Source organism: Rhinoraja longicauda, chromosome 14 (assembly GCF_053455715.1).
Source record: "Rhinoraja longicauda isolate Sanriku21f chromosome 14, sRhiLon1.1, whole genome shotgun sequence".
NCBI classification, from domain to species: Eukaryota; Metazoa; Chordata; class Chondrichthyes; order Rajiformes; family Arhynchobatidae; genus Rhinoraja; species Rhinoraja longicauda.
The window spans coordinates 47,864,952-47,886,896 of record NC_135966.1 but is presented as its reverse complement, the minus strand read 5'-3'; the positions used below and the strand labels follow the sequence as shown (position 1 = coordinate 47,886,896).

The 21,945-nt window shown below is 46.8% G+C and overlaps 1 protein-coding gene across 1 annotated transcript in view; it reads right to left on the bottom strand.

Annotated features, from left to right (window-relative positions):
• The window catches only part of adam19b (ADAM metallopeptidase domain 19b), a 157,285-nt gene that overhangs the window by 43,572 nt on the left and 91,768 nt on the right, over nt 1-21,945 (bottom strand). The window contains exons 6-12 of the mRNA XM_078411234.1: nt 19,453-19,642; nt 16,541-16,606; nt 12,445-12,516; nt 11,077-11,243; nt 6,126-6,210; nt 3,778-3,917; nt 127-304 (exon numbers count right to left, since the gene is read on the bottom strand). Coding sequence (XP_078267360.1) covers nt 127-304; nt 3,778-3,917; nt 6,126-6,210; nt 11,077-11,243; nt 12,445-12,516; nt 16,541-16,606; nt 19,453-19,642 — 898 coding nt within the window. The remainder of the gene's footprint in view (nt 1-126; nt 305-3,777; nt 3,918-6,125; nt 6,211-11,076; nt 11,244-12,444; nt 12,517-16,540; nt 16,607-19,452; nt 19,643-21,945) is intronic.

Here is a 21,945-nt window from a genome sequence, read left to right as displayed (position 1 = left end):
CGCCGGTTGGTGCAGACGATTTATCTCTAAACTAAAAAAAATAGAAAGCCAAAATAACTGAGGAGGAACAGTAAAACTAAGAGTTAAATAGAGGAAGTTGAAGAGACTTCTGCCTGGCTGACTTACCTCCACATCCCCACAGTCACACTGCTCGCCTTGCTCGACGTAACCATTCCCACATCTCCGTCCTCCGTACAATGTGTTTGCATCAGGCATGTTGAACAGACACATCCCTCCACCTTTATGTAGATACTTCTGAAGCTCCTTTTCATTGCACTTGTTAAAAACTTTGGGAAATGGAGCACTGAGGGGCAAATGTTGGAAACAAACAGTTACACTTGGTTTGTGTGGCATTATTCGCAATAAAGGCAAAAACACCCCACACTTATTGAAAGCACTCCTGTGCAATGCACGAGGAATAATGTTCTTAGTAAAATACAGTTACGCTTCCTGCAGCGATTTAGATTTTTAGATTTAGAGATACAGCGCGGAAACAGGCCCTTCGGCCCACCGGGTCCGCGCCGCCCAGCGATCCCCGCACATTAACACTATCCTACACACACTAGGGACAATTTTTTTACATTTACCCAGTCAATTAACCTACATACCTGTACGTCTTTGGAGTGTGGGAGGAAACCGAAGATCTCGGAGAAAACCCGCGCAGGTCACGGGGAGAACATACAAACTCCGTACAGACAGCACCCATAGTCTGGATCGAACCTGAGTCTCCGGCGCTGCATTCGCTGTAAGGCAGCAACTCTACCGCTGCGCCACCGTGCTGCCCTTAAGGGTCCTTAAGGGTATTTAGTTCAATTGCTCTCTTCAGGCACAATTGCTGCTTGTGAAGCTGGTTTACGGTCAGTAAAACTACTAGTATCATTCAAAGTCCTGACCAGAATCTATGCACATTTTTAAAATATACTGAATGCAAGATTCCCACACTAGCCAGCACTGGTTTACCACAGCCCATAATGACTTCGAAACATGGGAGCTCGGATTTGTCAAGGAGCTCTGATTTGACTCAATCAATGTCGCTCCACATTTCTTGCCGGAAGCTGTAATCACAGACTAAACTCCAGACAAGAACTTACCCTGTCATATGTGTCTCGTCTGCTTGACAAAGCCCCCAGAGTCAACCAAAATTATTAAGGGGTTGGACACGTTAGAGGCAGGAAACATGTTCCCAATGTTGGGGGAGTCCAGAACTAGGGGCCACAGTTTAAGAATAAGGGGTAGGCCATTTAGAACTGAGATGAGGAAAAACTTTTTCAGTCAGAGAGTTGTGAATCTGTGGAATTCTCTGCCTCAGAAGGCAGTGGAGGCCAATTCTCTGAAAGCATTCAAGAGAGAGCTAGATGGAGCTCTTAAGGATAGCGGAGTCAGGGGGTATGGGGAGAAGGCAGGAACGGGGTACTGATTGAGAATGATCAGCCATGATCACATTGAATGGTGCTGGCTCGAAGGGCCAAATAGCCTCCTCCTGCACCTATTGTCTATTGTCTAAAACAAAACTGGGTAAATAGTCATTACGCCCAAACTAGCAGAATGGTGAGGACCTGGGTATTCTAATATGCATGGGATATAAATGTACAACTCACCTTTGGATGTCACTTGCCCTAAGTTCTTTAGAACTTACTTGGTGCAAGGACAGGCAAAATGTGTAGGAACAGCACCCCATATTTCACTTGGGCAGCTTACAACCCAACGGTAGGAAATATTGATTTCTCTAACTTTGTGACCCTTGAAACCCCTTTCTCCTCGTCCCTCCCCCACCCAGGTCTTTGTACTAGTTTAAAGTCATCTTGTTGAGTCTCATTGTCTGCAACTCATTTTCACCTAGACCACAGCTAACAATAACCTGTTTCCTTTATCATCGTTACTTCTTTGCATATCTTCCATTCATTTGTTCTATATTTCTCTACATCGCCATCGATATATCTCATTTCCCTTTCCCCTGAATCTCAGTCTGAAGAAGGGTCTCGACCCGAAACGTCACCTCTTCTTTTTCTCCAGAGACGCTGTCTGACCCGCTGAGTTACTCCAGCTTTTTGTGTCTATCTTTGGTGCAATGACAGTGCAGGCCATCCACAGAGAAACCCACCTCTCTCGGTGAGCGATGCTTGATTGTGCATCGATCAAAGGAGGCCTTGGAGGATGACATCTCCATTCTCATGCTCATATCTACATTAGGAGCTGACCAACCCGAACACTTCCCTTCCCACCCCCTCCTGTGGATTTCTTTCAAGGTCAGAACTTCTTCACAGCCTGATCTTCAACTCCCCTCACCAATGCCAGCCCATCCACCTCCCATGAGAAGATCCCTCCAGTCCTCCAACACCACACTTGGTGTTATGGCTTTGTCGTGACAGTCCCTTGCATTACCCGGCCTGACTAACCTCCCTCCCCCGTCGCCAGCTCCAGCAACTCTATGACCAACGGAGTTTGTGAAGAATATGTGTTTGTGCACAAAGTTTGCAAGGCCTATTCTATTGCACATGTCTTCTTGGGTGCCTTGTGAAGTTGAATTTTGAAGCAGGTTCCACACACACAAAACATTGTGCATCCCATGGTTAACATGGCGAATTGTGAACGCAGCCCAGACCATCCCCCCAACCAACCTCCCTTCCATTGACTCCATTTATACATCATGTTGCCTCGGCAAGGCCAGCAGCATAATCAAGGACGAGTCGCACCCTGGCCACTCCCTCTTCTAGCCTCTCCCATCAGGCAAAAGGTATAGAAGTGTGAAACGCACACCGCCAGATTCAGGAACGGTTTATTTCCAGCTGTTATCAGGCAACTGAATCATCCTACCACAACCAGAGAGCAGTCCTGAACTACTATCTACCTCATTGGTGCCTCTTGGACTATCCCTGATCGGACACTGCTGGCTTTACCTTGCACTAAACGTTATTCCCTTATCATGTTTCTATACAATGTAAATAACTCGATTGTAATCATGTATTGTCTTTCTGCTAACTGGTTAGCACGCAACAAAAGCTTCTCATTGTACCTCGGGACACGCGACAATAAACTAAACTGAACTTGCGTTCGGACCCACAGAAGCATTTCTAGGCTATTGTTTTTGCTCTCTTGACAAACTCCACTCCCTTACTCCTCCTTCCATGCCTGTAAATCGCCAACGCAAAGCCAATCTCAGCTTTGTACGTGATTTTGAGATGAGCTTCCGATCACATGCATGTCCCTCTCCAAGACCTTTCACTTGGACGTGCCTCCGGTGGCCTGACTGATCCCACTTCTGCTGAAACCTTCATCCATGTCTCCATTCCCTCTAGACATGACGATGCTAGACCTTCCATTTCCTCCAGACATGCTATCTTCCCAATCTCTCTGCTTCTGATCATCCAAGACTCTGCAGTATATATTTTATCTCCCTCCAGGTCTCATTCACCCATCACGCTGTGTTGACTGGTACCCATCTGGCCACATGTCTCCTCCTCATAATCCAATTATTCCATGGCCTTGCTCCTCCTATCTCTGGAACCTCCTCCAGCATCTCCTGCCCTGTAGATCAGTAAATACTGAAACACATATCAGACCAAACAGTGTCAGTGGACACCAAAATATTTCAGGGACTAGATCTTCCATCAAAGAATTTATGGGCACAAAAGGAATTTTTTTTTTCTTCTGGAACTCATGGGAAAGGTGTCCCGTTTATACACAATAACGTGGTGTGCTTCAAGGGTTATTTGTCAAGGATAAGCGACACACAACAACAACATCTCAGACGCCATCTCAGCCAGGCCAGGTCCTTACCCTGTAGCTGCGGCCATGATACACCCTCCGTCCTCCGGGCGGGCTGCACAGCAGCCATCAGCGTCATGGCTCATCCCAAAGTTGTGCCCCATCTCATGGGCCATTGTGGCAGCAACACCAACCGCACTGTCAGAGTGATCCTGGAGGGGGAAGAGATCAACCGTGAAAGGAAAATAGTTGCATTCAAGAACTATCACTGGTGACGAGTTCACTCTTATCCACGATCAACATGTTAAATATCTTCAATACTAGAGTCATTCTAATATTGGAACAGCTGGGAGATGCCAAAAATTGCAATGGGAGGAATGAAATAACTTGCTTTTGAAAAGTGCTTCAGGATGTTCAAAGTTGCAATATCATCCATGAAATTGTTCTGAGCTCCAGACACTGTAGGGAAGCATGCCGCCACTGTGCAGAACAAGACAGGAGAATGGGGTTGAGAGGGAAAGATAGATCAGCCATGATTGAATGATGGAGAAGACCTAATGGGCCAAATGGACTAATTCTGCTCCTAGAACCTATGAACATATGAAGGTCCTACACACAGCAAAGGTACAATGACTAGGCTTTTCTTTTATTGGTGCTGATTAAGGGATAAATCTGTATTATTCATCTGCAAAAAGTGATAAGCAACTGCTCTCACTCCGTTGAGAGGGCGGACAGGGTGTTTGTCCACAACCTCATGGGACAGGCAGCACCTCTGACAGTGCAACACTGAAATGTCAGGATGAATTCTGTGCTCAAGGCTCTGGATTGGAACCTGAAACCATGGTCTTCTGACGGAGGTGAATGTTCTCCAGTCCGAGTAAGAGCTAACACCTGAGCCAAGGCCAATGCCAATGAAATAATTCCCCTCACATTCATGACAAAGAGGATTTGAAGGCAACTTCTCATCCATTCTCTCCTTGAGCTGCAGCTTTGTTACAGGGTATCAACACCTCTCCTCCTGCACTCCTCATGCACTGGTTCGGATGGAACAGTTGTTGGACATGGAGGAGCAACTTGGCACACACGTGTGCACACGCAAGAGCGCACACACATGAGTGCACGCACACATGAGCGCACACACACACGAGTGCGCACGCACACATATGCACCACACACGAGTGCACACACACACGAACGCACACAAACACAAGTGCACACACACGAGAAGCGCACGCACACGAGTGTGCACACACGCGAGTGCACACACACACGCGAGTGCACACACACACACGAGCGCGCACGCACGAGAAGCGCACGCACACGAGTGTGCACACACGCGAGTGCACACACACACGCGAGTGCACACACACACACGAGCGCGCACGCACGAGTGCACACACACATGCAGGCACACATACGAGCGCACACACACACGCGTGCGCACACAAACACGCGCACACACACATACACGCGCGCGCACACATACATGCACACACACACACACGAGCGCCCACAAACATACACGCGCGCACACCCACACATACACGTGCGAACGCACACACCCGCGCGCGCACACACCAAATGATATATTTCAAAAAATTGAACCACTGGAGACATTAGCATTACAAATTCCCCTACCAGTGAACTTCAAAGAGAAGTGAAAACAGTACAAGGAAGCACAAAAGGGAACTCACTAAGTAGAAAGTTTATGCTGTTGAAGATGCAATCTACCATTCAGTTTTATTAATCATTCCAAAACGGACTGGTGTAAAATAAATCTGAATTCCATTGTGCCTAGGGTTGCCAACTTGCTCACTCCCAAATAAGGGACAAAGGTTGACGCAACTACCCCACGTGACCTCACCCAGCCAGTGGCCATGTGCTCCCTCTCCACCAATGGCGGCAGCCCCGGGCCAGGATGCGGGTTGCAACGTAACCTCCGTTAGGCAGCACCCAGGCCTACACTGTCTGGGACTGCAGCGGCCCCCGGGCCTACAGTGTCCAGGCATACAGCGTCCGGGCCTACAGCGTCCGGGCCTACAGCGTCCGGGCCTACAGCGTCCGGGCCTACAGCGTCCGGGCCTACAGCGTCCGGGCCTACAGCGTCCGGGCCTACAGCGTCCGGGCCTACAGTGTCCGGGCCTACAGTGTCCGGGCCTACAGTGTCCGGGCCTACAGTGTCCGGGCCTACAGTGCCCGGGCCTACAGTGCCCGGGCAAACAGTGCCCGGGCAAACAGTGTCCGGGCAAACAGTATCCGGGCCTACAGTGTCCGGGCCTACAGCGCCGTCCGGGCCTAATACGGGACAAGGGCGGTCCCGTACGGGCCAAACCAATTTAGGCCAAACTACGGGATGCCCCAGCTAATACGGGACAGTTGGCAACCCTAATTGTGCCAGATCTGCCATTGCAATCACTCACCATATTCACACCTCCTGACTGATAATCTGAACACATGCCCATCAACGAAGCCAAGCCAATGGTCGTGCCGTTGAAGGTGATCCCCCTAAGTGCAAAAACATTCAGTGTTATAGGACAGGAATAAAGCCAAGGAGGAGAAGAGGCCACTTCTTACCTCAGCTCCTTCAATGTTTAAAGCACCCAACCTGTTGCCTTTAACTGAGGACAGTTTTCTAAGAATGTGCTACAAGTGACTTTTGACCTGATACACAACGATAGAACTTTAATTATCCCAGTAGGGAAATTGAACTGCCAACAGTCACAAAACGCAAGACACATGAAACATGAAATTAAAGTGATGAGTGGAAAGGATTGGGGATGTGCAAAGATTTTGGGGGTAGGGGAGTCAGTCTACCCGATGACAGAAGGTGGAGGAGTTGTAGAGTTGTACAGTTTGATAGCCACAGGGATCTCCTGTGGCGTTCTGTGCTACATCTCGGTGGAACCAGTCTGTTGCTGAAGGTGCTCCTCAGGTTGACCAGTGTGTCATGGAGGGGGTGAGCTGTATTGTCCAAGATGCTCTGCAGTTTGAGGAGCATCCTCCCCTCCTCCTCCCCCCCCCCCCCCCACCTCCCCCTCCCCCACCTCCCCCCCAAGACCACCTCCCATGAATCCAATGAGATGCTGCCCAAAGTGATATATCCCTTTGGAAAACACAAAAAAGAACTTAGCCAGCAGCCTTGCCTGCCAGAGGCGCAAGGCAGAACTTTACCCTTGGACTGGTGGTGACATTGAGTGACCAGAGAGACACTCCAATACCGAGACAGTCTTGAAGAGAAGCTAGTTTTGCCCAGCATTGCTCATCTCAAACAGCACTCATTACTGTCAGTGAGTGCAGGAAGGAACTGCAGATGCTGGTTTAACTCAAAGATAGACACAAAACGCTGGAGTATTTTGGTGGGTCAGGCAGCATCTCTGGAGAAAAAGAATAGGTGACGATTCGGGTCTAGTACTTTCTTCAGACTACCAGCGAACTTGATGGACATTTACATTCATATCCACATTGTAACATTGTAACTGCAACAGTCTGTTCGAACTCCTTCCATCGGGCAGACGATACAAGGCCTTCTACGCCCGCACCTCCAGACTCAGGAACAGCTTCATCCCCAGGGCCATAGCTGCTAAGAACCGGTCCTGCTGAGCCGGATGGCCACAACGCATAGATCAACTTGCACTTTACCCTGTCTAAAAACTGTTATAATTGTTTCGTTTCGTTGGGTTGCTGTTAATTACTTAAATTATTGCATCGTATGGGAGACGCATTCCCAATCTCGTTGTACCCCTGGGTACAATGACAATAAAGATATATTGTATTGTATTGTATTGTATTGTATTGTAAAACGTGCAGGAAGGAAACTTCAGATGCTGGTTTAAACCGAAGATAGACACAAAATGCTGGAGTAACTCAGCGGGACAGGCAGCGTCTCCGGATGTTTCAGGTCGAGACCCGAGTCTGAAGAAGGGTCTCGACCAGAAATGTCACCATTTTCTTCTCTCCAGAGATGTTGCCTGTCCCGCTGAGTTACTCCAGCATTTTGTGTCGACATTGTAAAGCAATTCTTCATCCCAGTCAATAGAATGAAAGGATTTATAAAACGTCTATTGCCAGCTGAATTGCTTTGCATTCCGTTAAGTGACATTGTTGCTTCAGAGCAGAGCAAGCACTACAGCCATTTTGAAAGCAAACAAGGCAAGATCACAGTGGATAATTGGGGGCCAAGGCCTTGTGCTAATAACTGTGGGCAATACTCCTTCAGAAAATTCATCCAACTGCCTTCACCATTTCCCCCATTTCTATCAGCCAGCCTGACAGATTACCTGTCATCCTTTCCAGGAAGAAGCCACTTATGCGGCACGGTAGCGCAGCGGTAGAGTTGCTGCTTTACAGCGAATGCAGCACCGGAGACTCAGGTTCGATCCTGACTACGGGTGCTGCACTGTAAGGAGTTTGTACGTTCTCCCCGTGACCTGCGTGGGTTTTCTCCGAGATCTTCGGTTTCCTCCCACACTCCAAAGACGTACAGGTATGTAGGTTAATTGGCTGGGTAAATGTAAAAATTGTCCCTAGTGGGTGTAGGATAATGTTAATGTACGGGGATCGCTGGGCGGCACGGACTTGGTGGGCCGAAAAGGCCTGTTTCCGGCTGTATATACATGATATGATATGATATGATATGATATGATAAAATCTGATTCATATCCTCATTAATCTATCATTCTATCCAGGATTACGTTGGCTGAAAGTTCACCTAATTTAAAGTCATTCGGTATATTATACATCGCCGACGTTTTACTGTAACTTCCTACTTCACCGACTGTAATAGCTATCTTTGTTTGCAAACTGCGTATAAACATGGTCGCACATACACACTATCCAGCTGGGATCATTTGTGACTGATTGGGATCGGACACCTACTGATTCTTCCCCTTCCTGGCACAGGAAGTTGGGTGTGGGAGCAGCTGGTCTTATTTTGCAATGCAGCTATTTAAACATCTGGAGACTAGTGATGAGTGCAGTTCATCTGCAGGGTCATGCATCACAATGATAATAGAAGAAGTCGCCTTTTGCAAAATAACTCGTCTTTATCTCAAGATGAGAAGTCACCTATAAACTGGGGTACTGTCCGATTCACCTCCAGCACACTGCAGACGTTGGAGTTTGTCTATGAAACTGGTGTGTACAATGCTGATAACTCTAGTCTGCACTCTATATCTTCCCCTTTGCTCTATCTAGAGTACTTGAGTTTGATTTGATTATGTTTATGTATCACATTATTTGATTTGATTGAAATCGCAAAATGGCGGCGCTGCCCCAGCAGCTGCGGCTCACCTGCAGTCCGTTTGTTTTTGTGTTTTGTTGTTGTTTTTTGTCTTAATTGTAGTGTTTAGATGTGATGTAGTGTTTTTTGTGGTTGTGTACTATGGGGGGGAACTGTAAAACTGTAAAATTGTCTCTTCCGAACGGAGACCCGACCTTTGTTTCTGGGTGGTGTCTCCGTTCTCGCTGCGGCCTACCATCGGCCAAACACCTGGAGCTGGCAGCCTCTACCTGGGGCACTGGTTTGCAGAGCCCGCAGACCGGACTCACCATCTGCGGAGCTGGCTGCCTTCGGAGGCTGCGGGAGCGGCTGCGACTCGCCTTCGGAGGCTCCGAAGGCTTCTTCGGCGTGGGCCGCGTGGATATCGGAAGCCCGCAGTCCCTGCCCTGGGTGGGGGCCGACAACGGGAGCTCCGGCAGCATCAGCGTCTTCGCCCGCGCCGAACCGCTGGGCTTGGGTCGGCCCACCACTGATTTTTCACCGTCCGGCACGGCCTGGAATAGGCCGCGGGATTTTCTTCCGCCCGGCGGGGGCTTCAATGTCGGGAGCCCCAACCGCCCCAACTTGCAGTGACAGTGTCTTCGCCCGCCCCGGATCACGGGGCTTGGGTCGGCCCGCTGCGGACCTTTCACCGTCCGGCGCGGCCTGGAACGTGGCAACTTCAACAGCCTGACCGCGGGAGAAGACGGCAGGGGAAGAAAAAAGACATTCTGGCCTTCCATCACAGTGAGGAGGGGACTGGAGGAGACTCACTGTGATGGATGTTTCTTTGTTTTGTTTTGTGCTGGTTTGCGATTGTGTGTGTTATTGCTTATTTTTATTGCTCTTATTGTTGGACTGTGGGTGACGAAATCCCGTCCAAAAGACTTGTTTTTTTGGATGACAATAAAGGTTATTCTGATTCTGATTCTGATAGCAGGCAAAATAAAGCTCTTCATTGTACCTCAGTACACATGACAATAATAAACCTGAACCTATACCTCATGCTTTGCAAGTTGAGCCAGCATTTAACTCCCTTCGGAAGACGGTGGCCAGCTGTCTTCAATGGACCACAATGTGTACGAATTGGCAGCAACACTTCTTCCTCGATGACCATCAGTACGGGAGCACCATAAGGCTGCCCTGCTCACTCTAAACTCACGATTGTGCAGCCGGACACAGTGGAAACTCCATCTTCACATTCGCCAATGACCCCACCGTTGTTGGACAAATTACAGATGATGATGAGTCAGGGTATAAAAGTGAGATCGACCAACTGACCAAATGGTGCCCGCACAACAACCTGGCTCTCAATGTCAGCAAGGCCAAGGGTCGGATTGTGGACTTTGGATGAGATAGGGTGAGGACCCACAAGCCTGTCTATATCGATGGGACGATGGTGGAGAGAGTCAAAAGCTTCGAATTCCTGGGCGTGCCAATTTCTGGAGATCTTTCCTGGACCCTGCACACTGATGCAATTATAAAGAAAGCACATCGGCACCTCTGCTTCATGAGTGGATTGCGGAGATTTCATACGTCAGAGAGGACTCTCTTGGACTTCTACCGGTGTACAGTAGAGAGCACATTGACTGGTTGCTTCACGGCCCGGTTCAGCAACTTGAACGCCCAGGAGCAAAGAAAAATGCAGTGGTGAACACTGCCCAGTCCATCACAGGTACTGGGCTCCCCACTGTACAAGGGATTTACAGGAGATACTGCCTCAACATAGTAGTCAGCATCATCAGAGACCCACACCACCCTGGCCACGCTCTCATTTCACCCCTGCCATTGGGAAGAAAATATAGGAGCCTAAAAACTAACGTCCAGGTTCAGAAACAGCTTCTTCCTTACAACCATCAGGCTATTAAATATTACAACCTCCAAATAAGCTCTGAACTACATAGATTTGGAGGCATTGCTTTTATCCTTTTGTACTATTATTGTTTGTTACATATACACTTAACATTTTTTTGTTTATTATATTGTTCACAGATCACTATGTCTGAAGAAGGGTCTCGACCCGAAACGTCACCCATTCCTTCTCTCCTGAGATGCTGCCTGACCCGCTGAGTTACTCCAGCATTTTGTGAAGGGAAGATATCTTTGGCACTTACGTGATCAGCTGCGCATTATCATGCTTCTTCCGGGCCAGTGCCTGCCGTCTCCATTTCAGGAAGGACCAGAGGGTGCTGTAGGGGTTCTCCTTCACTTCACACATGTTTCCATGATTCCACACCTCCAGCTGAACCAGGGCAATCCTGATGTTGATTGACCTGTAATACTGAACGAATGAATGAATGAATGAATGAATGAATGAATGAATTAATTCTTTATTGTCACATGTGACAAGGCACAGTGAAATTCTTTGCTTGCACACCCAAGGTACGCAGTAGTTGCCACGTAAAGGGTGCTGACAAAGTTACAAAGTATCCCGCTCCAGGTTCATCTTTGTTCTCCCCCCCTTCCCTCTCCCCCCTCACTGTGGTCCTCCCCCCCCCCCCCCCACACGCTGGGTCCTCCGTTGTTCTTCTGAGAGAAACATTCCAGTAAACATTCCAGTAAAGGGACAGACTTGAAACGTAAATCAAAGCCCAGGAGCTTTGCTCTGTGCAGATGCCCAGCATCAGTTATCCCAAAAAGCACTTCATGGCCCGTAGCGGTTATTCTGTCGCCAAATCTGATGCACATTTACAAGCCCTCCAGATTCCACATTATAAAACAATTCCAGTCAATAGTAATAAAGGATTTCTAAAATACCCATTGCCATCTCTGGACATTCTGAAATGCTTTACAATAGACAATAGACAATAGGTGCAGGAGGAGGCCATTCGGCCCTTCGAGCCAGCACCGCCATTCAATGTGATCATGGCTGATCATTCTCAATCAGTACCCCGTTCCTGCCTTCTCCCCATACCCCCTGACTCCGCTATCCTTAAGAGCTCTATAATGAAGTTGTGTTAAAATGTAGTCATGATTAGGAAGGGCGGCACGGTGGTGCAGCGGTAGAGCTACTGCCTTACAGAGCCAGAGACCCGGGTTCGATCCTGACTACGGGTGCTTGTCTGTACGGAGTTTGTACGTTCTCCCCGTGACCTGCGTGGGTTTTCTCCGAGATCTTCGGTTTCCTCCCCCACTCCAAAGACGTAGGTTAATTGACTTGGTATAAGTGTAAATTGTCCCTAGAGTGTGTAGGATATTGTTAGTGTATGGAGGTCGCTGGTCGGAGCAGACTAGGTGGGCCTGAGGGCCTGTTTCCGCATTGTATCTCTAAACAAAACAGAGCAAAGGCAACAGCCAATTTCAAAGCAAACACAGCAAGGATGCAGAGGACAATTCGAGGCCAAGTTCTGCCATGTGGAACGCGCACGCGCACGCGCACGCACACACACACACACACACACACCACACTTTCCTTAGACTCACACATTAATAGAATTTGTACTACAATACAACATACAAAGACCTCTCACATATGTTCTCACCTTATCGACAAAGTTGGCAGTTTCCTTCAATTTCAGTTTTGTTTTCTCGAGATCCAACTGATGTTTCTGAAACTAAAAAGGTGATAAACTTAGATAAAGATATAGATCATTCAGCAAAGTGGCTTAATATTGATTAAATTCCAAATTTAACTTTGGCAATCACACTGGGCCGGAGTTGGGAGCACTGTGTGGTCCATTTCATCCAATCCTTTCTGGATGCAAGCTCTCCGATTATCTATTGCAGGTAACTACTCTTCCAAAATTATTCTGAAGGCAGAGGAACAAGAGAATTGTAAGATGAAAAAAGGTCCTCTCTCCCCCACACCCCTCTCCTGTGGTCCCATGGCACAACAACAGTGGAGTTGTTGGAGAGGATGTTTCCACTAGTCTAGGGCCAGAGGTAGCCTCAGAATTAAAGAACGCTCCTTTAGGAAGGAGATGAGGAGGAATTTCTTTAGTCAGAGGGTGTTGAATTTGTGGAATTCTTTGCCACTGAATGCTATGGAGGCCAAGTCAATGGATAGTTTTAAGGCAGAGATAGATAATTTCTTGATTAGTATGGGTGCCAGGGGTTGTGAGAAGAGGCAGGAGAATGGGGTTAGAAGGAAGAGATAGATCAGCCATGATTGAATGGCGGAGTAGACTTGACGGGACGAATGGCCTAATTCTGTTCCTATCACTTATGACCTCATGAGTTGTTGACTAACTGTGGACATCAATTTCAACCAAACCACTCCTGGCCTTGGTCATCTTTCAGGTCAAGCTTCACTTCTCCCTCATTCAAAATTCAAGATTCAAGGGATTCAAGATTCAAGATATCTTTATTTGTCATCCAAAAAACAAGTTTTTTGGACGAAATTTAGTCACCCACAGTCCAATAATAAAAGCATCACTCTTTGCACAAAGGAACACCTGCTCCTTGAGTTTGAAACAAAAAACAGAAAAATGCTACAAACCCTCAACAGGTTAGGCAGCACCTAGAGAAAGAACAACAGAGGTAGCATTTCAGGTTAACGAGTTTATCAGAAAGGAAGAAAAACAGCTGCCTAACATACTGAATGTTCTCATAATTTTATATCATCACTTCAAATTTCCAGCATCTGCCGTTGTATTGATTTTAATTTCCTGTACTCCTTTTTGTCATTTTAGGTCTCTCTTCCGAGAAACCTGCAAATGCTGTCTGTAGTTACCTTTTTGAATCCTTTAACACGGAAGGATGCGAAATAAAGTTAGTTTGGCCAGCCTTTAAACAGCTCCCCAGGCCCAGGAGGCTACCTCTCAGTGAATCTTACAGACATTCAAACCAGATGGTTCATGCCGAGAACACAGTGTTATCCTTCAGTAGTTGGTGAAACTGCTGCCATGGGAGTATCTGCCGCTGAATCCAAGAGGAAGAACAAAATGATGGATCATGTTCCGACTGCAGATTAATGGCCCCGTGGTCCATAATATCTCTGCCAAACCAGACGCATCAATGGGAAGGGAAACTATGTAATAGGGTTAACAATACAGCGGTGCTGGCTATGGCGTTGATGGACTTTACATGTGGTTGATGCAGAATCTTTGAACCAAGGCAAGTGACCAGGCACTGCAACTCTAATCTGTGTCCTCATCCTTCGCCCAGTTTGCAGTTCAGTGAACCCCTGATCGGAAGTACATGAAGTTCAGGTGAGGATGGTCTTAGGCATGGCAGAAGACTTTCATAAGCACTCTAACATATAAAGTATACCCGGTCTTTCAATCACTCCAACTGCTGTAGGAAATCCGAAATGATAACTTAAAATTCTGGAGAGTTGTCTGGGAAAACCAAGTTAAGAATTCATCCCCTTCACTATACTCTTAAGACCACTAAAGTGAGTCTTGACTACTTGCGTCAGTGTATAATGGGCAACGGAAAGACAGGAACGGCCAGAGAGTGTTACGTTCTTCTAATTTTTTTCATTTATATTGAAATCAGTGAGGAAGAAAATGGCTCCTGTTTTTTCATTTTACACCATTGCAGAAAGTCAACATCGATGCCAGCGAATGCTCTCCAACACCATCTTGTCTTTTTTGGCATTGGGATTGGTTTATTATTGTCATACACCAAGGTGTAGTGAAAAACTTTGTTTATGTGCTATGCGGTCAAATCATACTATAAATCCGAACGAAACTACATAGCAGTCATAGAGGAAAAAAAAGAACACAAGACACATGACCCTAACACAAACGTCCATCACAGTGACTCCAAACACCCCCTCACTGTGATGGAGGCAACAAAACATCCCCTCTCTTCCCCACGCCCACGGACAGACAGCTCGTCCCCGACCGACCCGCACAGTCCCCGCACCGGGCGCTGAAACGTCTCGCGGCCGAACCGGGCGATGAAAGACCCGCGACCAAGCCTTGCGCAGCTAAGTCCCGCAGCCGAGCCGCACCAGCGGTGAAAAGTCCCGCAGCTGAGCCGCACCAGGCGGTGTTAAGTCCCGCAGCCGAGCCGCACCAGCGGTGAAAAGTCCCGCAGCCGAGCCGCACCGGGCGGTGTTAAGTCCCGCAGCCGAGTTGCACCGGGCGGTGTTAAGTCCCGCAGCCAAGCTGCACCGGGCGGTGTTAAGCCCCGCAGCCGAGCTGCACCGGGCGATGTAAAGTAAAGTCCCGCAGCCGAGTTGCACCGGGCGGTGTTAAGCCCCGCAGCCGAGCTGCACCGGGCGATGTAAAGTAAAGTCCCGCAGCCGAGTTGCACCGGGCGGTGTTAAGTCCCGCAGCTGAGCCGCACCGGGCGGTGTTAAGCCCCGCAGCCGAGCTGCACCGGGCGGTGTTAAGCCCCGCAGCCGAGCTGCACCGGGCGATGTAAAGTAAAGTCCCGCAGCCGAGTTGCACCGGGCGGTGTTAAGTCCCGCAGCCGAGTTGCACCGGGCGGTGTTAAGCCCCGCAGCCGAGTTGCACCGGGCGGTGTTAAGTCCCGCAGCCGAGTTGCACCGGGCGGTGTTAAGCCCCGCAGCCGAGCTGCACCGGGCGATGTAAGTCCAGCGGCCAAGCCGCACCGGGGGATGTTAGGCCCCGCAGCCGAGCCGCACCCCACGCCGTGAGGAAGAGAAAAGTTCCCCACACCCACCCACCCACACCCACACCCACCCCCCACACACCACCACCCCCTCCCACACATACACAACCAAAAAAATATATATAAAAATCATCCCAACACCGACACTCAACAAAAAAAAGACGGACAGACTGCTAGTCAGCCGCTGCCGTTAGGCGCCGCCACGTATCCACCAAGCCGAACACAAGACAACAGGTAGTGCGAGAAGAAAAGTACCAGAGTGCAGGAAATAGTATTGCAGCTTTACAATTGGACAAAGTGCAGATTTGTTTTCAATTCCCAAGGCCTAGATGAGATAGGTTGGAAGGTTGGGACTGCACCCTTTCTTATGGGAGGACCATTCAGGAGACTGATAATAGCAGGGAAGAAGTTGTTCTTGAAACTTGCGGTGCGCACCTTCAAGCTTTTATATCTTCTGCCCGACAGAAGAGACGAGAAGAGAAAGAGACCAGGGCGAAAATGTCGTTAATTACGTTGACTGCTTTTGCGAGGCTGGTTTGTGTAATGGACTAGTCAACATCCACAGTGTAATGTGGATTTCTTTTTGCAAAGTTATAAACTACAACCTTCCCTCTGACTTCCACGATTTATCTTTAGATACTGTCATATAAAGTTTCAGTTTAGTTTATATAAGAAAATAACTGCAGATGCTGGTACAAATCGAAGGTATTTACTCACAAAATGCTGGAGTAATTCAGCAGGTCAGGCAGCATCTCAGGAGAGAAGGAATGGGCGACGTTTCAGGTCGAGACCCTTCTTCAGACTAATAAGTTTATTGTCACTTATTAATGACCACAAGTGGCCATTGAAATTGGTATTTATGGTCACGTGTACCGAGGTACAGTGAAAAGCTTACGTTGTGTGCTGACCAGTCAGAGGAAATACAATACATGATCACAATCGAGCCATTCACAGAGTATAGATACATGATAAGGGATAAAGCCAGTAAAAGCCAGTGTAAAGCCAGTGTAAAGCAAGCAAATGAAAAATGTCAAGGAACATTAAGAGCCTTACCTCAGCATAATCAGCCACTAAAAACAGTTCCACATACTTCATGTCCCTCACCACATCTCTCTTGTTCTGTGTAAAGTAGAATAAACATGTAGTAACATGACAGTCTGCATGTACATCTGTGTATCATTATTCTTATGAAACAAGTGAATTAATCAATTCTCCAACGAAATCAGCCAATTCTCTAAAGTGACAAAGTCTCAAAATTTAGGTTCCCCAATTCATGCAGATGAATCCTGCTTACAACTATGTGATATGTTGATTTGAAGTTACGCCCTGCATTTTTAATGCATCAGCTTGTTTCAAGTCCAGGTAGTTCTACTAAAGTACAGGAAATAATGCCTATTTCGATATCATGAATTGCAGTCAACACGATTGATGAATTAGGGCACAGTATTTGTATTACACTATTTGTGTAACCGAATTGGTTAAAATACAATTTTGATCAGAAATTGAAAAATCTACTTAAAAGTTGCCTTGGAAATTGACATACAGAAAAAAAGCTGCCTTGCAAACAAAATGTTTCTGTGTAACCTTTCCACAGCAATCAGTCTCCGAGGAACATAGCCTCTCAGTTTCACCACAAGTGGCCACTGAAATTTACAAGCATTTTATTCTCTTATTACTTGGGCAACAATACTCTATTAAACAATGTGACGTACAGTCTTTACTAGTTTTAGCTAGCATAACAACAATACATTTAAAACTATTAAGACCTTTATTTTTGAAAATCCTGCGGGGAAAAAAAGTAGTCATTGCGTGTCTGAAATTCCCTCACCCGTAACACAATTTTCCCCATTCAAACCTTCATAGACAATAGACAATAGGTGCAGGAGGAGGCCATTCGGCCCTTCGAGCCAGCACCGCCATTCAATGTGATCATGGCTGATCATTCACAATCAGTACCCCGTTCCAGCCTTCTCCCCATACCTCCTGACTCCGCTATCCTTAAGAGCTCTATCTAGCTCTCTCTTGAATGCATTCAGAGAATTGGCCTCCACTGCCTTCTGAGGCAGAGAATTCCACAGATTTACAACTCTCTGACTGAAAAAGTTTTTCCTCATCTCAGTTCTAAATGGCCTACCCCTTATTCTTAAACTGTGGCCCCTTGTTCTGGACTTCCCCAACATTGGGAACATGTTTCCTGCCTCTAACGTGTCCAACCCCTTAATAATCTTATACGTTTCGATAAGATCTCCTCTCATCCTTCTAAATTCCAGTGTATACAAGCCTAGTCGCTCCAGTCTTTCAACATATGACAGTCCCGCCATTCCGGGAATTAACCTAGTAAACCTACGCTGCACGCCCTCAATCTACTTTTCCAATGCAAGGTTTCTTAGGAACGCAACTCTTCAGTTATAGCAGAACCTCCTATTTACACACTAACCAATAAACTAAAATAGAAGAGAGGGGGTTTTGAAACATTGATCATTCATTATTTTTCCACCCCCTTTGGTTTACCATGACACCTGGTGTACTATTTTTGCCACGTGGTTGTCGTAATATGCAAGGGCTTTACTTTCTTCTTCTTCTCTAAAGTGGTGATTGCACACTTTAAGTTAGGATGGCATTATCAGAGGTTGCAGTGGACATGGTACAGAGGCACAGAGTCACACTGCAAGGAAAGTGGCACTTAGGCCCGACTTGTCCCCACCAACCAAGATGCCACATCCAAAGGGCCTGTCCCACTTGGGCGATTTTAAGGCGACTGCCAGTGACTAGGCTGTTGCCGAACGTTCGCTGGGGTGTCACGGGCATGATCGTGAGGAGTCTTCAATGAATTGTAGCGGATCTCGGCGCGTCGCGGAAAAACTTTCCAGATAGGAATTTCTCGGCGACAGCTGGCTTGTCGCCAAGTATCGTTGCTTGTCGCCAAGTGTCGCACGCTGTCCCCAGGTTTGCTAGATTGTCGTATGGGCGACTGTTAGTTTTCTTTTTCTGTGAGACCATGTAGGTCTCAAAGGGGGGATATATGGGAGTTATTGCACAAACAAACACATTGTAACTATTCAGACATTCAAGTGTAACTGTGTAGTATGTGTACTCTTAGGCATTCAGTTAGCAGTCCCTAGATCAGGCACCCCTTATTCCATATTTAGTCTTTAGAGTATATTTACCGTCAGGACATTTGACAGGTAGATTGGAGGCGACAGTTTGATGGTCGGGTAAGCGTGGGAATTTCGCGATGTTTCCGAAGACGGTGTAATCTCTTAGCCAAAATAGTAACCTGTATCGACCTGACACGGCATTGTCGTGGTCATTGTCGTGGGGTAAAAGAACATTTTGGCGATCTGCTACGACTTTGACAGTCGCCGGCAGTCGCCTTAAAAATCGCGTAACTGGGACAGGCCCTCAAGTTAGATCCATTTGCCCATGTTTGGCCCATGTCCCTCTAAACCTTTCCTATCCATGTACCCGTCCAAAGCTCTTTTAAATGCCTCTCTTACCTCCTCTGGCAGCTTGTTCCATATCCCGCCACCCTCCAAGTGAAAATTTGACTCCTCAGGTTTGTACTAAAACTTGCCCCTCTCACTTTAAACATATGCCCTCTTGTTTTGATTCCCCTACCCTGGGGAAAAGACATAAAAGGTAGACACAAAATGCTGGAGTAACTCAGCGGGTCAGGCAGCATCTTGGGAGAGAAGGAATGGGTAACGTTTCAGGTCGACACCCTTCTTCAGACTGAAGAAGACCCATTCCTTCTCTCCAGAGATGCTGCCTGACACGCTGTTACTCCAGCATTTTGTGTCTACCCTCGATTTAAACCAGCATCTGCAGTTTTTTTCCTACACATAAATGTTACTACCTAACCAACTCAGTGCCAGACAGTAGACAATAGTGACTCACAGCACAATGAATAGGTTAAGATTCTGTGTATGACTTTTTGCCAAAGCCTGCATTTCTTCTAATCTTACCCGGTGATGAGTTGGATGAAAATGGCTGGTGAAATCTTTGACCCAGTTTTCCTTGTGCTCATTCTGTTGGTGGCCACAGGTCCCACTCTTCAGCTTTAGATACTCAGCCCTGTAGATGAGATGTTGGCCGAGACCATCGTCGTGCGGCTGCACCAGGTAACTGACGTTGGTGTTCAGAGTGATCAGTCCTCTACCACAAAGAAAGCATTCAGACAATTTACTTTCCATTATTGGAGAGCAACCGTTCACTGTTCGACATCTTACGCCTTCAAGATTAATGGGCCGCAGAATTAGACCGTACAACAAGTTAGAAAATGGTCTTTAAACTCAGTGATCTAATTTCAAACCAATATGTTGGGCCAGTGTAAGGAACCAATGAGAAACAATATTGGTAGTTTTTGCCTACCTCCCGTGAGGGGTATCACTAAATCAGATGTGTAGGAAGGAACTGCAAATTATGCTTTACACCGAAGACAGACACAAAATGGTGGAGTAACTCAGCGGGTCATGCTGCCTGTCCTGCTGAGTTACTCCAGCATCTTGTGTCTAGCACTAAGTCAGACCTGATTTTGAACTGATATTTTCATTCTGTGAGGACACTGATAGAACTGTCAATGTAAGGAATGGTTGTAATGGAGAGGACCACATAGTACAAGATCAAAACATTTAATGTAGACGAGCTGGCCTGCACATTCTAGCAGATATTCTCCTCCTTCAAGAATAACAGAAATGGATAACAAATGGATGAAAACAGGGTAGGGCTGCCTCACGACAACCTACCTCACCTTTACTACCTTTATGCTTGGTTGAAACTGAGAGAAACCATCACAGGTGAATTTTAGTTTGGTTAATAACTTAGCAGGAACAATAATTAGAAGATGTATTAATAAGTCACATTACCTCAATTTAAAGTTTAAATCATAGGCACTTTTCTCATGAAGGCCTTTACTATTGTAAAGTTGACTAATATATTGGTGGAGGTTTACTGATATTAGTTTATTATTGTCACATGTACCGAGATATAGTGAAAAGCTTTCCTTTGCATGCTTTCCAATTAATTCATGACAAGAGGAGTTGAGTATAGAAGCAAAAAGGTCCTTCTGCAGTTGTACAGGGCCCTAATGAGACCGCACCTGGAGTCCTGTGTGCAGTTTTGATCTCCAAATTTGAGGAAGGACATTCTTGCTATTGGGGGAGTGCAGCGTAGGTTCACTAGGTTAATTCCCGGAATGGCGGGACTGTCGTATGTTGAAAGACTGGAGCGACTGGGCTTGTATACGCTGGAATTTAGAAGGATGAGAGGGGATCTTATTAAAACATATAAGATTATTAAGAGGTTGGACACGTTAGAGGCAGGAAACATGTTCCTGATGTTGGGGGAGACAAGAACCAGGGGCCACAGTTTAAGAATAAGGGGTAGGCCATTTAGAACGATGGGGAAAGACTTTTTCACTCAGAGAGTTGTAAATCTGTGGAATTCTCTGCCTCAGAAGGCAGTGGAGGCCAATTCTCTGGATGCTTTCAAGAGAGAGTTAGGTAGAGCTATTAATGATAGCGGAGTCAGGGGGGTATAGGGAGAGGGCAGGAACGGGGTACTGATTGTGAATGATCAGCCATGATCACCTTGAGTGGCAGTGCTGGCTCGAAGGGCCGAATGGCCTACTCATGCATCTATTGTCTATTGTCTATTGTAAATCATATAATTCTATACACGAATATAATCAAATAAAACTCAAGTACAAGCGAAGAGAAAAATACCAGAGTGCAGAATATAGTTTTTCCAGCATTGTCATATAATGGTTCCAGAGAAAAGGTCCAATGTCTGCAATGAGGTAGGTTGGAAGATCGGGATTACATCTTAGCTTATTCAGCTGTTAAGCACTGTTCAGAAGTCAGATAACAGAGGGGAAGAAGCTGTCCAGTACTTTCAACTTTTTGTATCTTCTGCTGATGAATGCAGGGAGAAGAGGGAATAACCGAGTTGAAAACAGTCCTTCGTTAAGCTGGCTGCTTTCCTGAGGCAGTGTGAAGTGCAGATGGAGTCAATGGTGGGGAGTAGGGTCTATGTGATGGACTGGACTACATACACAACTCTCTGCAATTTCTGGCGGTCTTGGACAGCACTATTCATATTTCTTCGCATTTTCCATCCATTTTACCAAATGGAAAAAAAGTCCACAGTCCATTTTCTATTCGATGAATGGGCTGGATAAAACAGTAAAGTGCTGCTATTTCTAGTCAGGAAGACCAAAGAAAGCCCTTCCCTTCACTTCTATTCATCTTCACAACTTTGCCCATCTTGAACCCCAGTTCAGTTAAGTTCATTTTCTTGTGAGCTCATCACCCTTCACGCTCATTCTCAGTTGACAAGGTAGTAACCTACTCCAATAATTGCTGGGGGTTGGAGATTGAATGGTGAATACTGACAAAACCCAGAGAAAAATCTTCTGGGCTTCTTTAATTAAAAGCACAGGGTGTTCAACATCAAGAGGA